The 14,188-nt window shown below is 39.3% G+C and overlaps 1 protein-coding gene across 1 annotated transcript; it reads left to right on the top strand.

The window, feature by feature from the left end:
* Positions 1–9,109: 9,109 nt before the first annotated feature.
* ATC70_012212 (uncharacterized protein) lies at positions 9,110–13,744 on the top strand (the record flags this gene model as incomplete). Its single annotated transcript, XM_064831393.1, has 5 exons — positions 9,110–10,771; positions 10,826–10,974; positions 11,031–11,106; positions 11,164–12,064; positions 12,123–13,744. 5 exons carry the CDS (start codon positions 9,110–9,112, stop codon positions 13,742–13,744), a joined length of 4,410 nt encoding a protein of 1,469 aa, XP_064677673.1.
* Between the last annotated feature and the right edge of the window lie 444 nt (positions 13,745–14,188).

The raw sequence follows: 14,188 nt of genomic DNA, 5'->3' as shown, positions 1-14,188 counted from the left end.
GCCAAGGTATTGCGTTACATTGCCATCTGTTTGTTTGTGGGAGAATAGCGACTCTCGTCTAAGATGTTCCTGAAGACGCCTCTCCAAAGCTTCCTTCAAAAGACGGTCAATGGAGTAGGAAAAGTACAGGTTGTTGATGATTTTTAAGCTTCCTTTGACGATCAAAGCAGATACATGATATAAACCAAAGAAGGATGAAAAGAAAGCGTTAGTGATAGTTGTTGCATTGTTGAAAATTGCTTGCGCCAATCCCACTTCCAAGAGCAAACGTTGAGATAGTTGCAGGGCATTACGGCACTGCCCGTCTATCAAAACCAGAGGGCAAGTGTCTACTAGCTCTTCACTCGAAAATGTATCTCTAGTTTCAAACTAAAGTATTCGTCAATTTGATTAGTTTAAATGTTTCTATTACTTGCTCTGCATAAACCATAGCAACAGGACTATAATCAAGTGGCAGGTGCAATTTTTTATAATATTATATGTGAAGACAAATGTAGGGAAAGATTTAAAAGAAGGATAAATTGTAGACTGGCCTGAATAAGATCCTCATCGATCGTCTTATGGATGTCGAATTGGATGCTATTAAGCACAGCAGGGCGAGCGAAGGAAATTTAATCGAATTTAAGACGACAGTGAACCTTCCAAATGTCAGACATCGTAATGATGACTATATGATGGGAGGAGACATGCATTTTCATCTTTAGAAAAGGTCAGCCAGCAGCGCCAAAATATTTTACATTCAGTAAATTATTTCTGCTCAAGATTGGCCAAGTTTTGTCTTTTTTTTCGACTTCTTTAATCTTTTTTGTGCGATTCGACTATGTAAATTGTGATGATCATTCGATGCTTCCTAATACACGACATTTAAAGGACTTTAAATAAAACCTGGAGCTCGTCTCCCCTACAAAAAAAAAAAAAAAATGCTTCCTAATACAGTGTCGTGCCTAAATTTAGGTTTAAGCCAAATTTGAAGAAAGCGACTAAAAGGCGCCAGCGTATACTCGAAGGTTCTGGAAACTGATAGCAAACATTGATCTGATTATCAGTTGCTATATCAAGTACTATATCTACTCGAAAGTTCCATTGATTAAGTAATTATCGATAGTAGAAATAGTATAAATATAAGTTGTAAATGCAATCAATAAACGGTATCTTCAAACATAATCTCAATCTATTAGTTACACTCTAAGTTATTTGTTAACTCCTACCATTGGATCTATCTATCAAGACGACAACAGTCCCTGGTGGTAGGGCGAAGTGGTAGAACTCCCGTATGCCAACGGGAGGATCCCGGTTCAAATCCTGGTGAACGCAAGTTGTTTGATTTTTTTTGACGTAGTACTGATGTCCTCGTTTGGGGTTCTGTGCTCTTATCCATGATCTATATTTTGACGATTTCCGCAAGACTGTACTGGATCTAGGAGTCGCACCTTATTAGTAGTAGATTTCTTTCCCAACTTAGTTCAAAAATATCTTATTCCCCTTCATTGCAGACATTGGGTCCACCAACAGTCTTTTCTATCCCTCAGTATGACATTTAAAGGGCTTTAAATAAAAACTGGAGCTCGTCTCCCCTACAAAAAAAATGCTTCCTAATACATTCTTGGAGTACTTTTCAAGGCGCTTCCAATGGTGCTAAGTGTAATAGATGTCTTGACTGAAACTATGGAGCAATTTGATAAAAATGAAATGAGGTTTTTGGCAAAAATGTCGAAATTTTGCATATGATGGCTTCACAAAAGCAGTTTCAGGGATTGCTTTGGATCGACAGAAGCATTTTGATGTAATATATACCATAGTAACGAGCCGTTTGAACGGAGGTTGATTTCCACCGAAGCGAAGCGTAGGTCAGGAAACCACCCGAAGTGCTGAAAGGCTCGTATACCATAGTAAAAGTCTTTATTTTCCAGGTGAAAAACGCGATCTTTTGATTTTCGATGGAAACCATGAGGTGCCCCTCATGGTTTTTTTTTGTTAAGCACGAAGAATAAAAGGATTATTATTTGTAGCTTATAAAAAATGTACGATATTATAAAAACAAGAAAAGACTTATTTGAATAAGATTAGACACAAAAAACTAAAGATTTATTGATGAAGACAAGAGTCATTCTATTTATACTAAGTTCTGAATGCCAAAGTAGCAATTTATCTTGTACAACGCTTATCACATCTGGTGAACCTCAGCGTTTAGATAGCTGAGATGCGCTTCAATTATCATTGCTTGTCCATGTTGTTGCACAACACAGACATATCTACCCGTCAAGAATACCTTAATCTTTATAGACAGTTGTAGCCCTTCTAGCACAACAATGTTGTTTCTATTGTAGTTCCTGAGACATCCGTGCACACACAATAATTGACTGGACTGGTAAACATAAATGTGATTTGATACGATATACATCATCTATGTTGCTACACTGTAAACATGGCTTGAGGAAAAAGTAAATGTAGCCTAAGATGCATGCTTATATGCAACATTGCGGTTGTTTGGCAAAGGTTTTAAGCCATAATAGTGTTGTGCATCTCACCACGAAGGGCAGACAGCCTTTCCACGCCTTGGATTGATACTAGAGATTTCATAATATACAGTACAGAACATCTGGTTAATCAGACAGAAGCGTAACTTACTCTTCTGGTAACGCAACCCATTACGCTGTCGTTTTAGGTCGAATTCTGTTCAAATCTAGCCATTTTCAAGTACGAATAATTCATGCCACAAAGCGTTTTGAGCGCTTGGAATAGCACCACACGCCTCCTCTCGGCCACGCTTTACTTCCTGATGCTTTATCTCATTTTTTTTGGGTCGTTGCAAATTCACGAAAATCCTCATTTTTCCATGAGTATTAGCAAGGGAAAATTCTTGAAAATCAAATGATTGCGTTTTTCATGTCAAAAGTGAGGACTTTTCCTATGATATATATTAGATCAAATTGATCGTAAAGATGAAATGCAACATTGTAAACTCTTTCTATGATATTTTCATATGCTAAATTTTGACATATTCACAGAAAACCTGTTTTCATATTTTTGGAAATTGCTCATTATTTCTGATCCGAAAGCTGAAAGAAATTAGCACCATTCGATGCGGCTTCTTTAGTTCTCTAGAGATGTATTAGAAAGTTGGGTGTGACAACGATAGTTTTCGTAGTCAAATTTAGCAAAAATGTTTAAAGGATGTGAGATCAAGTTAAGTGTGAACACGAAAATACCTACTACACAAATTCAAATTAAATTGCCGCACTTACTGCTGCTACGGCAAAAGACTGAGACCAAATTTACTGGCCGTGACGTTGGGTAGGGCGCCCTCTCATTTTTCTGTACCCCATTTTTCCCCTTTTTGCAAAACGCGTTTAGTATCAAACCATGGTGGCTTTGGAAACCGTTTCATTGATAATAACACTCCAGCTTCTGATAATGCTGTATTGTACTGTGAGAAAGACTTGGTGCCGTTTCTTTGAAGTGGAATATATTAGGTACCGTTCGATAACGAGCACTGGAAGACATAGAATTAACACCAATTGAATTTGTTTATTATGTTTTGATGATTTTTTTGCCTGTTTGACGTGAGTGCTGCTGCCATTCCTTTTCTGCTGTCTCTGCTGTCTGCTTCTTTGGTCTTTGCCTGGTCTCTGGTGTCGTTCGTTCTTTAGTTTTTCTATTGTGCTGGTGTTGTTGCTGCCGCTGCTAATATGGCCTTTCCTGGTCTACTGTGTTTGGTGCATGCTCATTCTTTGGCCTATATCCGGTGATTGTGTATCCTCTGGTCTATTTACGGTGGTGGTAGGTGGTAAGTATCTTCTTTCTTCTGGTCGCAATGATATAAAACTTCTTTGAACGTTTGTATTATTGCTTCCTTTTTTATGATAATGCATTCATGATGTTCGCTTCGTTGCGTTTTTTTTTCTTCTTTTGTTGGTTGTGTTGCTTTACATCCGACTATTACCATGCATGTTGCTCACGTATGCGTTTTTGTTGCAACAACAACGAGCTGTTCTGAACGTCTCTGCTGTTGTATTTTTTATACTTTTCTTTTACTCACTTTGTGTGAGTCTTCCTTTTTTTGCCTACATACTATTATACTTCTACAGTACAGTAGTATGTTCTTTTCTTATTTCTTTTATTACTATTATGTTTCTATGAAGCATACTTTTTTTTACGTTGTGTGGATGTGCCTATCCCTGAAGCTCAACAAGACTTTATCCGAGGCTAGGAGGTAGATAGGCTGCCTCCACTTGGTTATCACTACTTACTTTAGTGATGATTGAGAGTCTCAACGCCAGAATCTAAAGCTAGGTGGTGTAAGTAAGGCATGCTCTAGCACCTGGGGGAAGTTTGATGACAGCAGCGGCTATAATGCTATTATAACGGCGCTTAAAATTTTGCCTCACATCCAAACAGGGGGAAACCCTCGCAAATTTTTTTTTAGGTCAGCGGAGTTTTCAAGTGATTTGATTGGCTCAGAGGTTCAGGGGCCGAATGGCTATAGCTAGTTAATTTTCCATTGATCTGTTATTTAACATTGATCTGTCATTTAACATTGTTTTGTCTTTTATAATAATAAAAGCTTAATCAAATGGAAACAACTTAAGTTCTTTATTATTTAAAACTGCAAAATAAGGCGCTATCAATTGATCTAGCATGCATTAAACAATGGCATGTGAGTGATTATCCTTTAAACTTGATATTATGTGGGTGGAGGAAAGCCATATACAAGTACAATACTACTTTAAGGATCAAGAAGACTTAATACCAGATACCCCCCCCAAACATGCGGTGTTTATCAGTATTTTCCAACACGTCTCAATGTAATGGGTGGCTATCTTTTACCTCATATCAAAGACTTCGTATGTACAAAAGTATCTTTTATCTTGAAATTTACGCCATCTGTGGAATACATCCACTATGATCTGCATCCCAACAGTTCATCCAGTTACCAAATTTAGATATAATCTGTATGTACACTGGATTAGATGTACGATATCGATTTATACTATAAGAAGATATGGACATCAGATACGCTAGTACTATAAGATTCATACTATATAAGATATAGGCTATAGATGGCACCACGGACATGGATGGCGCTATATACTTATACTTGTATTCCGACATTGACTACGGATGTTTGCCATATCTGGATAGGTACCAAGATTAATGCAATATGAGCTTGTTGCTTCAGATGTGCACTCCATGATCCACACTATAAGACACAGGCTTATATCAGTAATACCAGCTACTACAGATACACTATGTACTACAGACTTGTACTCTACGGTATATGAGATGTGCTATAGACATACATACGATATGCTATAGAAGACATGCAATATTATATTCAGATACATGTTAAAGATGTACACTCAGCAATATACACTGAGATGTGTAAGATCGATAAATTTGGGAGATTCATGGACAATCATTCAAAATAGTAAAAAATTCAATCTCCGTTTAACCTTTGCATGTGTACACCACACAAGTATGCATTTGATCAAGCATTTTATAAATCGGAAAGTACGAAAAGGGCCATATTAACTTGCTGGTTTCAAGTTATCAATAGATACTTGACATGGTGGAAAATCTTTCTTTTAAGACTAGACAGTTGTAGCTTGCTTTGTTCGATTATAATAAGATTTCCAAATCAAAATACGCATATTACTCTGCTTAAAAACAGCATCTTTAATGTTGCAATGAAATCAGATTTAATAAATTAAAAAAAAATAAAGTAATCGTAAAATACAATTGAAATCAACTGTGGTTTATTTGTGTGTAAAATATACGAAGATTGTGGAATGGAGTAAATAAAAGAAGAGTATTTACAGATTTGCAACCAGCTTGTAGAATTCGTGATGATAGAGAGCAATAGGTGCGGCTATTACGATATCTGGCAAATGTTGTTGATGCTTGATTTAAAGTGGTAATCAATGCAAGAGCACTGGCCATAAAGATCGATTTGAGTAACCTTGATGGGCTTGGATGAGCAATCGTCATAGCATAATTTAATGTAAACTTGATAGTTTAAGGTATGATGTCTGTTTTTGAAGTGTAGAACCCTTTATCTGGGGCATTATGCAACTATGGCATCAGGGCATAGTTGTCATATTTGGATATGATTGTTATTGGTTTGATTTTATTTGGATAAAGATAACTTCTCTTATTACGACCATCATGGGTGTGATTGAATACACTGTGGTTAAGTGTGATTCATTCACACGATATACAACATAAGGCTGGATTTATACTTTAGTATGTTTAAATGATAGTTTAATGCACATTTAAGAGCATTTATTAAGATAATGTTGTTGCAAAAGACACTGTTATGAGGCAAATCTCCCCAAAAAAAAAAGTATGTGGGCTAAGCAATTGTCCTTTCAATTCCACGATCCCCATTTAATAAGCATCGCAATCACCATTGTTATCAACAGAAAGGCATTTAGATCAGCCAGCAGCAAGCCGCCGCCAAAATTGATTCAAACTCAGTTTTTTTTTCTGTTCAAGATTGGACAGATTTCATCTTTTTTCGACTTTTTTAATCTATTTTGTGATATCCGACTATATAAACTGTGATGATCACCCTACGCTTCCTGATTCATCCTTGAAGTACTTTTCAAGGCGCTTCCAATGGTTTTAAATGTAATAGGTGTCTTTACTGAAACTATGGAGCAATTTGATAAAATATGAAAAGAGGTTTCTGGCCAAAATGTCGAAATTTTACATATCAAAGTCCCACAAAGATGATTTCAGAGGTTGCTTTGGATCGATAGAAACATTTCGATTCAAGATATACCATAGTAAAAGTCTCCATTTTCAAGGTGAAAACGCGATCGTTTGATTTTCGATGAAAACCATGAGGGGTACCTCATGCTTTTTGGTCGAATTTTGTTCATGTTTTTTTGATCCCCAAAAAATTGAGCAAAGACGTCAGAAAGTTACTGTTACTCAAGTACAGTTGTTTGATGTCATTCCGGTAGTTCAGAAAAGTCTACATGTCAAGATATGAAGGCTTGAAAGCTGTCTAATCTGGTTGTATTTTTGCTTTATGGCTTTTATTTACAAGGTATGAATCACATCCTTGGTAGCTAAAGGGCAGTTCTGCAACCTGTACAACTTTTAATTCTAATAGAAAGCATATTGATGGTGGTAAAAGCTAATTCAAGCAAATCTTGATGTGTTAAGTTGCTGACAAGCTTAATAATAATCAATATGAAAAGTCAAATTTACTGCTTGATTATTATGGTTTTACACGTTTGCTTCGTTATGCAAAAATCCTCTTAAGGTAAATATTACCAAATGCTGCCTTGAACCAGAAATCATTTAATCCACAGTCAAATAGTAGGCAAGAAAACACTTGAATTAGATGCGTTAGGTTCTTGGGAGAGGCGCTTTTAATCTCTGATCGGCTAGGGCGGCGCTTTTGTATTCATGTTTTATTATGTATGTAATGATTAAAGATCTTGTTGATAAAGAAGAAAGAAGTATCGTACATGCAACTGTTCTGTTTGAGTCTCAGTGAACGTTTTGTGAGTAAATCTCGTGTTACTAAGAAATTGACTCAGATGTTGTATGCAGAATGTATAAGAAGATAAGGCATGGACGTACATGGTGTACAAGTAAAGATACAAGCACATTTGAAATAACCACTTGATTGTGTATAGAATCTATCAATCGAAAAACAAAAAACCAGCAGTTCAGGTTCAAATTGAAAGCACAACGTACAACGAGTTCGATGATTCAGGAACGGCTACTTCACAAGCAATGTAAGCATCAACAACGACTGTGCCTTAATGATGCTACCCGGAGATGCGCTCAAGCTGAGATTTTCCAAAGCATTGAATGCCTCAAATGAAATGCAGTTCTCTCTGTCATAAATTTCGATAAACAAACGGAAGCGTTGCCTCATCGCTTCCCCAACTTGAACGGTCCAACTGTAGAGCATTGAAATGCTCTTTAAACGTCATCTGTCTACCAGTCTGTTTTTCAATCTACATTTGCTGTAGTTGACAGTAAAACTATATTTATGCTGTTTATTAAGAAATCAGCTGGGCCCTTTTTGTTGACAACTATAATGTTTACCACTTGTTTCAAAGGATCTACATTAATTGACGAATAAGCTTACTGGTAGTATACTCAATGCTCTAAATTAGTACATGCTGGTCATTCCTTTTTCGTCTTTTTGATTTCATATAAGGCCCTTTTCATAGTCGAGTACCTTGCATACAATCCGTAATTTAGGCACGATATCGAATAAGATCATCTATTGTACTGACAGGCATTCCAACTGGAGGTCATCTTGCTACTGAGGCTTGCTGGACAGGCTTATCTAAGAACGCGTATATATTTTTAGTGTAACTATACTCCACTTCGATTCTAATGGCGGGAATTCTAGCTGGTTGTGCTTTGATTATTAATTCCCCTGTGTATTTATAAATTCATCTTACTTTGATCAGTTTATTGGATCGTCGGTCTTGTAGAAACAATCTATATCCAGCTGATGATATTCTGTTTTCATTCAATCTTTTGTTGGTGCTTATTGCTTGTTACTCCTTTTAAGTTCTTGATTTCATGACATGAAACTTGATGTGATGGACATTGCTGCTGAATTAGCGAATGGGATCTACCCCGCAGAAAAAGGCGTATGCTCCTGATCATTGGATGTAGAATACGGGGCCGTTAAATTTACCGACAATGGAAAAGTTTATATCTCAAATCCATTGATCTGACACATTTTAAAAGAGAATTCTTTTCTGACATGTATGGGATCACCTGGATGTTGTTGGTCTACTGATATAATGTAACTGAGAGACGGCGTCTTCTGCTCGGTAGATGTGATCAACAGAGCGCTGGTAAATGTGCTACAGCGAGTGATTCAAGTGTGTAATCTGACGGTGAGTGTGTTTATCCGAATAGTGGAGGGAAAGGATCATAAAACACCCGCAAATGATACTCTATTCCACGTGGTACACAGCAAAAAATATTTCAACAACAGTAGCTTAAGTTTCTTTTCTTAAATTGTGTAATTTAGTAGTTTGCCCTCTCTTTCGTTCGTTCTTTCTCTCTTCTTTTTATCTTTTCCCCTGATATCTTTCATATTGGATCAAGCCGAAAAAGTACAATGAAATTTACTTCTCGGGCCAATAATTTTCTCAAGAGGAACAGGAAACATCAGCATGCAGAGAATGAGGACGACGACAACGATGATCAAGGACAGCAGCAACACAATGATTTACGGCGTATGGAATCCACTTCATCTTATATGCAACAGCGACGAAACATCTATGTCAACATGAAACTACCCTCATCCGAGTACGATGATCAAGGACATCAAATACATCATAATTATGCCAGCAATCGAGTGCGCACTGCTAAGTACACTCCACTATCATTTGTGCCAAAGAATCTGTTTGAGCAGTTTAGAAATGTGGCAAATTTGTTCTTTTTGTTCGTGGTTATTTTGCAGTGTATCCCACTGTTTGGCGTGACAGAGCCTGCTGTGTCTGCCATGCCGCTTATTGTTATTCTCATCATCACAGCTCTCAAGGACGGTGTGGAAGATTGGAAAAGAAATCAGAGCGATGACAAAGTCAATAATTCACATGTACTCAAACTATCGAATTGGCGCAACGTCAATGTGCCTGAAATCCATAGAGGAACATGGTACTTTTTGCATGTTGTAGCTGGGTTCTTTGCTGTGCTATCAGGTACAGAGAACAAATATGCACGCACCTATCGCCAAGCAATGGTTCCATCAGAGTCTTCGTCATCTGCGTCATTACCCATCAGTGATCAACCCAATGTGAAATCATCAGAGGATCGTCTACCATTGACCGAAGCAGAACACAATGAATACCCAGCATCACAACCTCCACCTCCACCACAACCACCACAACCACCTGCCAAGACGCTCATGACAACTGTTAGAAAACGATCAGATACCATTCGATCAGGTGTCTCTGGTATTTTCAGCAGATCCAATAATAACAACACAGCCACGAATCTACAAGTAGAGAAACGGCCTTATCGTCCGGGTTCTATTCCCCACTCAGTGCTCTACCGTGTATCCACCAGAGATTCCAGTGCAGCAGGAACAACAGCAGCCGCAGCAGCAGCAGCAGCAGCAGCATCCTCCTCTCGTATCAATGAAGAAGACGAATCCTTGGGCAGACGGTCTTCATCCTTACAACCTTTACCCAGTCATAATGCCAATCAATCCTACAACTGTGCTGACGGTTTTCCTGGCGATCCTCCTTCAGCAACATGCCAGGTGAAATGGGACCATGTCAAATGGAAAGAGCTTAATGTCGGTGATTATGTCTTACTGGAGAACGACAAAGATATTCCAGCCGATGTAGTCATCCTATCCACCTCAGAGACAGATAATGTGTGTTATGTAGAGACTCAAAATTTAGACGGTGAAACCAACTTGAAGCAACGTCAAGGATTACCAGGCACATCAGGCATGCGTACAGAGCATGACTGTGAGCGTGCTCGATTCTACATTGAAAGCGAGCCTCCTCACGTCAATATTTACCAATACAATGCAGTTTTGCGTTGGCAAATCGATGCAAATGAAACTGACACGGTTCGATCTGGTGTATCGCATGAGAAGGCAGACGCCGTTACTTACAACAATATCTTGCTCAGAGGCTGTGTCTTGCGAAACACCAAATGGGCCATTGGCATTGTTGTGTATACCGGTAACGATACCAAGATTATGCTAAATACAGGTCGTACACCCTCAAAACGAAGCAAAATTGCCAAGGCTACCAACCCACATGTAACGTATTTCTTGGAACTCTTAGAGACATCTCCTCCTCATTGTTATTTATAGGTCATTGCCAATTTCTGTCTTTTGGCTGTTATTTGTATTGTCAGTTCCATCATGGACAGTGTCCAGTTTCATGGCAGCGGTTCCTCGCGTCATTTTGACTATGGCATCGAAGGCTCTAATGCGTCTTACTCTGGTTTCATCACATTCTGGTAAGGCTCGCCTTTTGGCGTCTTGTGTGTAGCGATAACTCATCCATCCTGATTAGGGTTACACTCATTTTGTACCAAAATATTGTGCCCATCTCATTGTATATTTCGGTCGAGATTGTGAAAACATTGGCAGTAAGTAACATGCAGTGCATGATGCGGCATGACATAATACTCAATAACATCCATTAGGCTTATTTTATTTTTGCAGATCTCGACATGTACCACGCCGAGACTGACACGGCCTGTATCGCGAAAACCTGGAATATCTCGGACGATTTGGGCCAAATTGAATACATCTTTTCAGATAAAACTGGTACGCTCACACAGAATGTCATGGAATACAGAAAATGTACCATCAACGGTATCGCCTATGGTGTCGCAACAACAGAAGCTACCATGGGCGCATTGAAGAGACAGCAAAGCCAGCACAATTTCAGACAGTCCATGATTGATACCGAAGAGGAGGACAACAATCAAGTGCACATGAACGATCTCAGTCAAAACATTGGACCCGACACTACTGAAATGGAGGAACTCAAAAGGACCATGCTTGAGAAGCAAGCTGAGCTGTTCAAAAACCCTCACATTGGCCCCAACCCCACCTTTATCGATCCCAAACTATTTGATGATCTCAAAGACGAATCCTCCAAACAGGCGACAGCGATCACTCACTTTTACCAGACGTTGGCGCTCTGCCATACAGTCATTGCTGAGAGGCCTGACCAAGACAACCAAGACTACATTGAATACAAGGCACAATCACCCGACGAAGCTGCTCTAGTCGCTACTGCCAGAGACATGGGCTTTGCCTTCTTGCGTCGAGATGGCAACAAGCTGTATATTCGAGTCAAGGGCGAGGAGAAATCATTCACACTGTTGAACGTATTGGAGTTCAATTCCACGAGAAAGAGAATGAGTGTGATTATTAAGCCATCTGACAGTGACCGTATTGTGTTGCTCTGCAAAGGTGCTGATTCAGTCATCTACGAACGTCTGTGCACTGAGTTTGGCAATCAACATGAGCTGGAAAAGGAGCAGGCTGATCTCAGAGACTCTACAAGTGCTGATTTAGAGCAGTTTGCTAATGAAGGTAAAGCATGTTAATTTAGTGCATTAACCTTAACCTTAACCTCAACTTGTTGCGCTAGGTCTTCGTACACTGTGTCTTTCATACCGCTTTATTTCTAATGAAGAATACAAGCCTTGGAACAAGAAATTTCAGGAGGCCGCTTCTAGTATACATAACCGTGAGGAGCGTGTGGATGCTGTCTGCGAAGAAATTGAACAGAATATGCTCTTAATGGGTGGCACAGCCATCGAAGATAGATTGCAGGAAGGTGTTCCAGAGACAATTGCTGAATTGGCTAAATCCGGTATCAAGCTCTGGGTGCTCACTGGTGACAAGACGGAGACGGCTATCAACATTGGTTTTGCCTGTAATTTACTGACAACCGATATGGAATTGCTTATCCTGAAAGCAGGAAATCGCATTGACACCAACCAGCTGCTGGATGACACACTCAGGAAGCTTGACAAGGAAGCCGACACCGAGCCAGAAGCTGCTTATGGTAATAGAAAGTACGCATTGGTCATCGATGGTACCACGCTGAAATACGGCCTTGAAAATGCCACGCGTGACAAGGTGCTTGCACTTGGTATGCGCTGTGCTAGTGTTATCTGTTGTCGTGTCAGTCCTAAACAAAAGGCTCAGGTTGTTAATCTAGTCAAGAAGGGCCTCAAGGTCATGACCTTGGCTATTGGTGATGGTGCTAACGATGTGTCCATGATTCAAGAAGCTAATGTCGGCATCGGTATCTCTGGTGTGGAAGGCCGTCAAGCTGTCATGGCTTCTGACTACGCTATTGCACAGTTCCGTTACCTGAGAAAGCTGTTGCTCGTTCACGGTCGTTGGTCTTATCTTCGTATTGCCGAGATGATCATGGGCTTCTTTTTCAAGAATATCGTATGGACCTTTGTGCTGTTTTGGTATCAAATCTTCTGTCAGTTCAACGGCTCCATGATGTTTGACTACGCGTTGATTACTCTGTATAACCTTGTCTTTACCTCGCTGCCCATCATCTTCCTCGGTATCTGGGACCAAGATTTGAATGCTAAACTATCGCTCAAATACCCGCAATTGTACCGCATGGGCCTCAGAAACGACAAGTTCAAGGCATGGCGATTCTGGTTGACCAGTTTTGACTCCATCTTCCAGTCTGTGGTATGCTTCTTTTTCCCCTACATGTTGCTCGTAGCTGGTGGACAGGATCCACACGGGTACGATGCCAATGGCCTCTATGAGATTGGCACAATTGTATCCAGTATTGCCGTTTGTGTCGCCAACTTTTTTGTCGTGTCCTCATTGTATAGCTATACTTGGCTTCATGCAGTGATTGTTAGCTTGTCCATCTTAGTGTACTATGCGTTTGTGGCAGTGTACTCTCAATTCAACACATTTATCTTTGCTGGCCATCTACGTCTGTTTGGCACTGGTTCCTACTGGCTCGTACTCATTTTGACGTGTGTTGCCTGCCTCATCCCGCGTATCACTGCCAAACACTTTCTACATCAATACTACCCTTATGATAACGATATAATTCGCGAAATAGAATTGGTTATCCACAAGGACAGAAACCGTCGAAACAATCAAGATCAAGACGATGATCTGTTTGATGTTGATGAAGAATTAGCCTCTCGCACCACACCTACTTCTTCCTATCAATATAGCAAAGATAAAGAAGCTCGCCCTCAAGAAACAACACAGCCCTAAGATTATCCCTTGTATTTTTCCGTTACCCTCTCTTTTCTAGAATACTAATTAATGTAAAGCATGCTAATAATTTACCAACTAACTAATAAATAAAGCCTTTGTATGTCCTATGATTTTAGGATTCATGGCACTGATCTTATCCGATATGTGTCGCTTGAAAATTTCTGACTAGAAGAATGGTATAAAGTGCTTGTGAGATGTCGTTTGGAAACGTACTCTCCTCTTTTCTTGCTTGTCTTTAAGCGTTGACATTTTCAGCAAGCAAACTGTATCAAGAAATTAAGACTCTAATCGCTGTTGGTTATTGTTTTGATTGAACCCACATACATATCTGTTTTATTTCTTGGAGCAATGACACGAACCGTCTAAATTAGATATTTCGAATGATGAACAGACATACTCCTCTGAACTAGTCGCTGGTTCTAATTCAAGCACTTATTCCAA

The sequence above is a fragment of the Mucor velutinosus genome (assembly GCF_035048745.1).
Source record: "Mucor velutinosus strain NIH1002 chromosome Unknown tig00001569, whole genome shotgun sequence".
NCBI classification, from domain to species: domain Eukaryota; kingdom Fungi; phylum Mucoromycota; class Mucoromycetes; order Mucorales; family Mucoraceae; genus Mucor; species Mucor velutinosus.
The sequence above is the reverse complement of the archived record's forward strand: the minus strand, read 5'-3'. Positions and strand labels throughout refer to the sequence as shown.